At 30.5% G+C, this 11,167-nt stretch overlaps 1 protein-coding gene across 5 annotated transcripts in view; it reads left to right on the forward strand.

Moving 5' to 3' along the window:
• The window catches only part of LOC111683044 (serine/threonine-protein kinase 10), a 93,507-nt gene extending 85,429 nt beyond the window's left edge, over window positions 1–8,078 (forward strand). For 3 of the 5 annotated variants that reach the window (XM_046955340.1, XM_046955341.1, XM_046955343.1), the window contains one exon: window positions 7,647–7,753. Coding sequence is in view for 2 of the 5 variants with exons in the window: in XM_046955342.1 (XP_046811298.1) it covers window positions 7,647–7,796 (150 nt within the window). In the remaining 3 variants the exon portion in view is untranslated. Of the gene's footprint in view, window positions 1–7,646 lie in introns of all 5 variants that reach the window. The other 2 variants (XM_046955342.1, XM_023445076.2) reach the window with 1 other exon arrangement.
• The last annotated feature ends 3,089 nt before the right edge of the window (window positions 8,079–11,167 follow it).

Below are 11,167 nucleotides of genomic sequence, written 5' to 3' on the forward strand. Positions count from 1 at the left end.
AACAATAAAAAACAGAACACATTATCAAACCGTAAATTTTTTGTTATTGTGGTTTCTTGCTTATAAACACAAATCAAAGAATGAACATGACGTTACCTTACGTTGTTATTGGCTAGACACATGAAATTAAGTACGTAGAACCCGGATTAGACGAGAACACATTAAAGGGGACTTGAACCTAGAAACATGAAATTTAGAATGTAGGACCTTGACTAGGAAAGAACCTTTAAAAAGTAACTTTTTGGTACTATTTCCTTCTACAAAAGGTACTTTTTGAATTTTCTATAATATTGAACTTAGAAACATGAAATGTTTCTAAAAGGGGACTTTTTGGTACTTTTTGTTCTACAAAAGGTGCTTTTTGTATTTTCTATAATATTGAACCTTCTAAACATGAAATTTAGCATGTAGGACCTTGACTAGGTAAGAACCTATAAAAGGGGACTTTTTCGTACTTTTTCGTTCTACAAAAGGTACTTTTTGAATTTTCTATAATATTGAAACTAGAAACATGAAATGTATGAAAAAGGGGACTTTTTGGTACTTTTTCGTTCTTCAAAAGGTAATTTTTGAAATTTCTATAATATTGAACCTAAAAACATGAAATTAAGTATGTAGAGTCTGGATTAAGTGATAACCCATAAAAGGGCACTTTTTGGTACTTTTTCGTTCTTCAAAAAAACCTATAAGAAGGGGACTTTTTCGTACTTTTTCGTTCTTCAAAAGGTACTTTTTGAAATTTTTATAATATTGAACCTAAAAACATGAAATTAAGTATGTAGAGTCTGGATTAAGTGATAACCCATAAAAGGGCACTTTTTGGTACTTCTTCGTTCTTCAATAGATACTTTTTCAAATTTCTATAATATTGAACCCAGAAACATGAAATTGCATGTAGATCCTGGATTAAGTGAGCGCGAATTAAGTGAGAACCCTAAAATGGGGACATTTGGTACCTTACCGTTTTAAAATTGGTATTTTTTGATTTTTTGTAATAAAATGCGTACTGATACATCTTGGTGAAGGGTATATAAGATTCGGCATAGCCGAATATAGAACTCTTACTTGTTTATTTTCACTTTACCTTAAATTCTTAAGTTTATTCAAGTATCCCTTCTCTCGTTAACTAGGGGACTGTTATGTGACGACTGTCACTCTCTTGCTTACTTGATGTACATTAAAGTGGCGACTGTCTTCGCTCTCGATTACGAAGAGTAGGTATATTCGTGATGAAGTACAATCAAAAAAACAATGTTTACGTGTCCCCTCACTAGTTTACCCAGGGTGCAGTAAAGTCTTCACTCTCGTTTACGAGTAGTACGTTGGTGGACCAATATATAGAAATAGGGGTCAATCATATGGTTACACATCTATATAATTAATAGGCAAAGCGATTTTTTGACCCCTTTACTCTTACCGTGTACATCCGATTTCGGCAAAAGATATATAATTTTAAAGGAATTTCTTCGCAGATGTGCAGAATATATATTAATAAGATTGGTTCAGGATTTTGGGATCTATAAGCTTTTAAAGTTGTTACTAATACATAGAAACAAAAGTCACACGTACGTATACTTGAATAAAAAACAAACAAAACATAATAAGTAAACAACTCAGTAATCCAGTGATGCCACATATAATCTTAAAAACTTAAAAAATATTAAAAATTTTATGTGTACTCAATTTACATATGCATACATATTTTTATAATCTGTGGCTCGTTTCTGTAACTCTCGCATCGAGAAGTTTCTCGCATGAAACAGTGAAATTGAAAAAAAAATTTGAAATGAAACAAAATATAATTTCTCACATGCAAGTGTTTCTGTAAGAAAATTTTGTGAGAACTATCTGTCATTTATGTTTTTTGACTTAAGTTATTGGAAATTTGTGAGTAAAAGTGTTTCTGTAAGAAAATTTTGTGAGAAGTTTCTCACATGAACTGTTAAAAAATCACATTTTAAAACGGTGCGGAAAGGAAATTTTTAAGTAAATAAAATTTAATTTAAAGATGAATTATCTGAAACAATGAAAAAGTAATTTTATATTTATAATTATTTAAGATTTAAATAAATATTGTTCACTAATTTTTAGAAAATAGGAGGAATTTCGGATATACAGAAGCAAATGCTAAAAAAGTACGTGGACATAAACTTAGAATTTGCCAAGGGCAAATTTAGTGAGATAATTTTTCGAACAATTTTCATTTAATTTCAATATTTTTTGTTTATTTATTCTTCGTTTATAAATTTGTTCGGCAATTTTTGTTTTCTTCTTTTAATTTTTGTGTTTTTGACAGCTGTTTTATTGGAAATTTCCAATAAAAACGTAATTCGTGCAGCCTCTTCTCACTTTAAGTTACAGAAACACTTTTTACTCACAAATCGAGAAACGATGAAATTTTTTGTTTCACACTTATCGATGTGAGAACTCCTCACTCAAAGTTACAGAAACGGGGTACTGAACTTTTAATTAAATTTCGATTTGGGAGGCGGAGCTCCGTTTATGTACTCTAGTTTGTATAAATCTCTGTTATTTACGTATGCATTGACCATTTGTCAAACTACTGGGTCGATATTGAAACGATATCGTAATAATATAGTTTTCAATAATAAAATTTTATAACATAATCCCCTAAAAAGTAATACCGTTTTCGATTATTATTTCCCCTATTCTTCATTTCAATTCGAATCGAAATTTTCTCCGTTTGGCAATTTCAGTATTCTGCATTTCGATCCGACTCTCCGCCACATAAACAACAACTTACAAAAACGTAAGTACGATCGTAACGCAGAATACACACATTCGTAAAGCATTGAAACGAAATGGAATTGCTTCTTTTTCCTACGATTCAGTTTTTTGTGGAATACCTTTTCGTTACGTAAGTGAATTTGTAAACGTAATCGAAATACAGAATAGGGGTGATTGTTAACATTGTTATTGTTATTATTAAATTTTCTTTGTCGGAATTTGTGTTAATTTAAAACTTAAGCATATTACTTCTGACATCCTATTAATATAACGTATTCATTTTTTGTAATGTTTTACTCTGAAAAATTTAACCGCATACATACATATGTTTATATGTGCAATGTCCCTGCCAACAATTTCTATCCAAACCTTGACCATAAGTTAGTTTAGGTTGATAGGAGGATGTATACTACATCAAATCCGAAGAAATACACCTAGGCCACAATAGGGCCTGTTGTTCGCTCCTTATCATGAAAAAAAAAGAACTGAATGAATTATTTTTCAGTGTTCAGAAACTCAGTTTCCTGAACGTAATTCATAAGAATCTTCCAATCAGCGTTAGTCATTAATGTTATTTCTGAAATAACATCACTTCCAAGATACTTGGATCTAACTTTGATGAATGCCTGACAGTGGCAAAGAAAGTGGTCAAGAGTTTCAATGTCCTCTCCGCATGCTCTACACACGTCTGAATCCGCACGTCCAATTTTGCATAAATGTGCTCGTAATCCTGTGTGTCCACTCAGAAAACGTACTATCATACTAACTTCAGACTTGCTCATTTTGAGGAGATTTTTCGTCTTGCTCTCATTTTGTGGTGCTACCCACTGTTTCATTATTCCAAGAAGTCTTATGGAATTCTCTCACCCATATTTTTAGTTCAGCTTTTGTTGCGTCGAATGGTTTTGCGTTTGTCAGGTTAATTGCCTCGAGCTCCCTTCCCTTTAAAGCTATTACATTCGCTCTTTCTTACTGACTACTTCCGAGTGGGCTGGTACCCATATGATGTGAACCTTACCTCTAGGGGAGTACTCAGTTAAAGCTTTCTTACAATCCAATACGGTCTTAGATTTAGTTCTATCTCCTGATATCGCCCTAATTGCCTTCTGGCTGTCGGTAAAAATATTAAGCGCTGTGGGCGCCATATTTATTCTAATCCAATTTACGCATTCCGTTATTGAACGTACTTCTTCCTGGAAGCTTGTGTTATGATTAGGTAAACGGTGCTATATTTCTGCTTTTGGATCTTCAATATAGAACCCCAGGCCCACTTCATCCCCCAATTAAGACCCATATCTGGGATCAGCGTTTCAAAGTTTCCGACATATTGTGTGTCTGGTATACGATCAGGCACATCCGATGATTGTGTATAACCTTTCAATATGTCCAGTATACATTGATGACGTGTCCTATAACCGCTTTTGGCCATAACGTAACAGCTTAAAGTTTAAAACAATCTAATTTAATATTATCTGAGTGAATAAAAAGTAATCTCGTTCGAAAGAAACTGTTCTTCCTTTTTAATACTTGATGAGTCGTTTCAGTTTCAAGTCACTTTTTTTAAGATGAAAGTGCGTCAAAGTAGTAAATTTTGCCATAAATATAAGAAAACTGAAAATTATTCTTATTTTACTCACTTTTGTGTTATAAAAGCGACTTTATAAAATATTTTCTTTATTTATCCTTTTTCTTACATTCTTACTAATCTCTCACTTCTGTTTATTACAAAATCAAAATTATCACACAACTAATCGCAATGAATTAAATATATCTATTTACTGAAATGTGTAAACAACTTATTTCTGAATTTTGAGGTCAAAATGATTCTGCATTAAAGTATCTTGTTAGTGTATTAAAAAGTGTTCGTTTTTGAAATTTTTATTTAAAAGTAATGTATTTTGTTTTTGTAAATTTTTTAAGTTACCACTGAGAAAAAAAGTTTAAAGTGACTAGTTTTTGCTGGAACATTAGAGTGATCCAACAAAACGACGTTGCGAATTTTGACCGACCAACACCCCTCCTCTAGAATTGTTCTCCTGGTTGTAAAACTATATCATACCAAAAAATAAAATAGGCTGATAGCATAACGCTAACAGGTGCCACAAAGGCTCTGAAGTTTCCAAATGCATTTACAAGGGGAAAATATATATTTTTTCACTTTTTTCTCAAATTTGGCCATTTAATAATAAATTTTGAACTGTATTGTAAAGGAATCGTATCGTACACAGAGTAAGCATTTCGTAAATATATAAAACACAAAAATTGCTTGAAAACTTTAAAAGTTATAGCAAATTCCCCAGGCCATTAAAGTTTTTCGTAGCACATGAATTCGAAATGTGACAAAAGAAATTTACTTTTTTGGGATATATTCTTAAAACCATTTTGTTACTTAAAATATATCTACTTTTATTCGGATATTAGTTTTTGTCTTAATAATGCAAACTTGTTCTCAGCTATTGTCGAAATAATATTTATTTGTGGGCAATATTTATTAACAATTACTGGAGTTTATCGTATATAGTCCGATATTTTAAATAGAGTAAAAGAAAGCTAAATTAACCCTTTGATGCACTTGGTAGCAATTTAATACCAAAGTTCAAAAATTCGAAAGAACACTAGCTAATTAAATAATGCTCTATATCATTAGAGGAATAACAGATATAAAACAAACAAGTAGAAGTGCTATACTCGGCTGTGCCGAATCTTATATACCCTTCACCGTAGTGTATTTTAAACATATTAGTTTTATAAATTTTAAATTTTTTCCCGACTACAAAACATGAACATGACAAATGAACAACAACAACGCTAAACGAAATAAAAAAACCCAACAGTTCCACTTGTGGTGGACCCTAGCTACTACCCAGGGGACCGACCATTTTATCATGGGCTTGTCCTTCGAGCAAGTCAATCGTCAATCTACACCCTTCAAAGAGACAGTAAAAAGACGATTGCGGAGGCAATCGTACAAAAGTACAAAAAAAAACAACTTTTAAGAGTATAATCTCTAGGTTACTTGAGGACAGTAAAAAGATCACTGTCTCCGCTCTCGCTTACAAAATACAGAGCTAAATAAAACCATAAACATCTACACACACATGTACATCTTTTTCCAATTCATAGTGTTGTCGTTGCTTTTTTAACAAAGCATGAAAAAATATGTCTTTTTTGATGAAATTTTCAAAGGTTGTCTCGGATGTTTACTCATATCCCCGTTATTTATAGACCGATTTTGCTGATTTTAAATAGCGATCTTCTCGAAAGCATTTCTAACAGAATTATTAAAGTTTGGATCTCGCCGATATCTGGGGTCCTCTAAAAACTATTATTTGCTATAATTTTACACAGCATTATTTAAATGGATAGTATTTTTAAGTACATGAGTTCTAATCGCAGGTACTGCTTAACTGTAAGAATTATTGATTTAATTTTTTCTCCGTTTTATTCACTTATCTGTTGTCCATAAATCCCCATGAGATTTTCTTAAAATTTGTAAATTAGTTGAACAAATTTCCAAAAAAAACTGAAATTGGAGATTTGAAGCGGCCGTTGAAAAATTCAAACTTTTTTGACCATAGCTGACAACAAGTTCGCGTTATCATACATGGACAAAAACTATTATTCGAGTAACACAATATTTATTTAAAGTAGATAAATGTTTCTTTAGAATACATCTCAAAAATAAGTATATTTTTTGTCACATTTCGAATTTATGTGATGTGAGACACGTTAATGGCCTGGGGAATTTGCAATAACTTTTAAAATTTGCAACCAATTTTTTTATTTTATATCTTTCTCAAATGCTTATCCTGTGCACATTACGTTTCCTTTACAATAAAGTTCAAAATTTATTACTAAATGGCCAAATTTGAGCAAAAACTGACAAAAATCGATATACTCCCTTTGTAAATGCACTTGGAAATTTCATTTTTTTTCCTTCGGACAAGCTTGGAGCAGTGGTAGACAATCGTTTGTGTGTAACATATATTTTTTTTAACTTTTGAGGGAAAGTAATTAAGTTATTTGCTATAAAAGTATATTATTTAATTAATTTGTATAAGAAAAATGATTAGTGCACCAGAATTTTCCAACAAAAATGTAATTGGTATTTTTACGGAGTTTTGGTTCAGTTAGCACAATAAGCTATTGTAATGGCCAAGACAATACAAGTTTAAATTATTTTCACTCGAAAATATTAGCACTTAGAAGTAATTCATATTCGATTTCGAGCATAGTGGAAAGTGCAGTTTTCTCTCCGTATAAATCTTAGTTTACAAGCAATTTTTGACACAGTAATGACTAAATCAAAGGTGAAGGAATGATCTTTAGATCAGATCTTTTCACTGCAAGGAGTATAATTTTTGTCTTTATTTCATCAAGAAAATGGATTTTTTAAGATAAATTTAAATTTTATTGTAACTTTACTCTAAAAAATTAATGAACCATTTTTTAAACATTTTTTATCGTTTTATACTATTTTTAATATAGCGTGAGTTTTTATTCGGAACTAATAAAAAATCTTGTTTAAAATAATCCAAAATTTTGACGTTTTGATTAAATGTTTCCTAATTTAGTTTCGAAAACGTTCAAAGCGCAATTTTCTGCAAAAGTAATAATTACATGACTGAATGTCTTATCTAAAATTAATTTTTTATCTGAAATTTTTATTAGAGAAAGAAATATTATAATATTTTTGTTATTATTTAATATGTTGTACAAACGATTGTCTATCGCTGTACATACATATGTAGGTATGTACATAATATGAATGTAATTTAATGTTACGGGTGTATGTAATAATTAACAAAATTTTAATTAATAACATTTATTAATACAATACCAAAAGTTTATGTTACAATTAATTTTCTTATCTTTTCTACAAATAATCAATGGTTTAGCGCTTGGAAGAGTCCTTCATTAAGCAAATGGAAGAAATGGAGTCATTGTATGGTGGGACACTTGTTGTAACAATGCCATCTGATGTTTTGCACCGAGATCATTTTACGGAATCTACACGTAGCAGCCTTTCATCTTTTTCGGAGGGTTAAGAGCCAAAAACATATACAATCCAACTCTCCTTAAGTTTGTTGTTAATGTGTAGAAAATTGGTAATATGATGAATATAAAAATAGTCTGTCGAACAGAAAACAAATTTATAATATTTTTATTATATACAGATATAGTTAAAAAATATTACTGATATGTATTAAATGTATGCATTATGTTATAGATGTAATTGTATTTATAAAATTAAATATATTCTTTGCATTGCTATTGTAAATAATAAAACTTAATAAAAGCAATAAATATCAAATGTCTTCAGAAATCAATTAATCAATATTTAACGTTCCTGTTTTGAACATTGGTAACCAAAGTAACACTTTAATATCAAATGTCTTCAGCTTTAGGAAAATATATCTCTTCGCGGATTTGTTAACTAATATAATTAATACGTCCCTGCAAAAAAAAAACTTATCTATGCTATTTTAACTATGCTATCACTCACCTGTTTCACCATTTGCTCTACTTCATCCTTTTTGGGATTTGCTTTAAGGATTCAGATTCGGAACCCTCATCTATATTTAAAGACTGAGGTAGCTTAGAGCTTTCTCCGAGATCAACCTTCTCTTTCAGACCTATGTTTTTGCCAATGGCATGCTGTACACTTGACGCATTGTCCGCCTAGGTACCCACCTCCGTAGTAGTATTTTGCTCACGATTGCAGGATGACGACTACACGTGCCTCGCGAATGGATCAACACTTGCCGCCGGTACTGGGTTATTTAGGCTCTGCAGCGCAACTTTCATCTTTTTATTTTCCATGTTTTTTCCAGTGTTTTGGTCCGCGGGGAATATAATATTCCCAGGTGGTGGACAATCTGCCCTTCCTCAGCTTGAGTCAACTAAAACTGGGGAAGGACCGATGGTCCATTGCCATCCCCTTTCCACCACCCGGGGACGCGCTCGGTAGGAAAAACGGGAAAACTCCCCGTTCAAAAGGTACTTTTTGAATTTTCTATAATATTGAACCTAGAATGTATTTAGTGAAAAAAATATTTTTTTTATCTGCAGTAAGATTCCTGTGTTAAGGTAAATGAAACTTTCATACTAATATTATTAAAAATACGTTATATTTTAATGAATAACGAAATAAATCCAAAAAATAACATTTGTCACCACTTAAAAAATTAGTTATATTATATAATATTATATACAGATATAGTTAAATATATAATATAATATTATATTTCACTTCCTAATAACTTCCAAAACAGAATATAAAAATTACTTTCTGAGAATAATTTCAGATGTAGAGAATATGGAATCAAATAAATAGAACATACCTCCTATGACAAGCCTATATTAAAATCATAACTTCTTCAGGTCTTTTTCAGTACTTCAATGGAGTACATTCAACTTATACTTTGCTGCTTTGGAAGTTCTTTTTTTTTGCTGGGTATTGGCATATTTATAAATTTATCCACTCTTTTCGAAAATCCTACCATTGACGATTTTCCATTTTTTGTCCACTGACCCTTAATGTTGGATATATCCTGAAACACCTTTTCTTTGTTATTTAATTTTTTAACTGGATACAAATATTTATCCACAGGACGTTTATGTTCTACAGACTGCTTACAGCCATGAGTATAGCTTTAGATGGAAATTCTGACTTTCTGTAAAGGTTACCGGCTGCTTCAGTTCTAAGTCTAGGTCGAAAAAATATTAAAATATAAGTGCACACTAGAACATAGATTTTAGACAATAGCAAGGAAAGCGGACGGATTAAGGGGGAGGAGAAATTAGTCAGCGGTACGAATTTTGTGTCTGCTCTGTACCCTACCCTATCCATGTCTTTTAAGATATTTTAGAAGACTCAAACTATAAATCAGAACAATTTTAAACAGTTTCGAACCAAACTAGTTTTATTTACAAATTCATTATTTAAAATTTAATTTACATAGAAATTTAGACATTTCCTTCGTTAATAAGAAAGTATTAATACAAGGTAATTAAAAAAGTCTCACATGTACTTATAGTACTTAAGAACTTCATTGAGAAATTATTATATAAAAACAATAAATAAACTTTAATTAAAAATCAAAAGAAAAATGATAATTTGTAAAGAATAATTGATTTAAACTATATATGAAAGTAAATGAACATAATTCAAAACTTAGTGAAAAACATAGTAATCAAAACAAAAAATAATATAGATCAATAGTCACCAAGCTAAATAAAGAATTATAAAGAATAAAAAAAAAAACTTACGTACTATCTTACATCATATTCCTCTGTTTATCTTCTCTTCATATTCGTCGCTAGATTGAAGGCCTTCTTTTCCGTAGATGAACAGCTTAAAGTCCCAACTAAAATATGAATAAGCAAGCAAAGTCGAACCAAAAGTCTCTCAAGTGCTTAAGAAAATCCTAGGAAACTTTTATGTGGCTATAATGTACTTACGTGCTCTATTAACAATTCTAGAGAAAAGAATCAAATTAGTCTGAGACATTCGTTTGTACGCACTTTACACAATTTATAATAAGCATAAAAATAATTTGTAAATTTGTCTTTTTCTTATCATAACTTAACATAACCTTCATAATTGTTACTGACATAATAAATTTCATTAGATTTTGGATAGGTCAACTTTTAAAGCCCTTCGAAAAGAATTTCCGAAGGTCATGCTCAAAAAAATTCTTATGTTATTTAAATGCTAAAAAAGAATGTGTTTTTGTTAAAAAAATGTTTCAGCTAAGATTTTAAGAATGATTTTGATTGGTTGTATCTTAAAAGTACGCTGGTTAAGGAAGATAATTAAAATCTTTGTCGGAAAATCAATCCAAACTCTTGTTAAATAGCCATTTTTGGATAGAAATTGTATCTCAAGTCGCAATTTTTCATTATTTTTTCTACTAAACAATCTTCTAATAAATCAAAGAATATTCCAAATCTAATTTTGGGTGAAAATATTCCGATGGAAATCTGAAATTTGTATAAGAAACATGTCAAGTGCACCACAATTTCCCAATCGAAGTTTGTACATTTAGCGGCGTTTTGGTTCAAATCGTACAGTACGTTATTGTATCGCCTTAGACAATATAAGTTTAACTTATTTTCACTTGAAAATATTAACTTTTAGAAGTTGTTCATATCCGATATCGGGCCTTATGGAGAGTGCAGTTTTCTGTCCTTATGAATTTTAATAATTCTTGGTTTACAAGCAATTCTTAACACAGAAATGAATAAATCAAGGATAAAGAAATGATAATAGATCTTTTTACGACAAGGAGTATAATTTTTGTCTTTATTTCATTAAGAGAATAGGGATTTTATGTCATAATTTTTAGTTTTTTTTTTTTGTAACATTACTCTCGTAAAATCGATTAAGTAAGCCATTTTTCAACATTTTTTCATA

Source organism: Lucilia cuprina, chromosome 6 (assembly GCF_022045245.1).
Source record: "Lucilia cuprina isolate Lc7/37 chromosome 6, ASM2204524v1, whole genome shotgun sequence".
In the NCBI taxonomy this organism is placed as follows: Eukaryota; Metazoa; Arthropoda; class Insecta; order Diptera; family Calliphoridae; genus Lucilia; species Lucilia cuprina.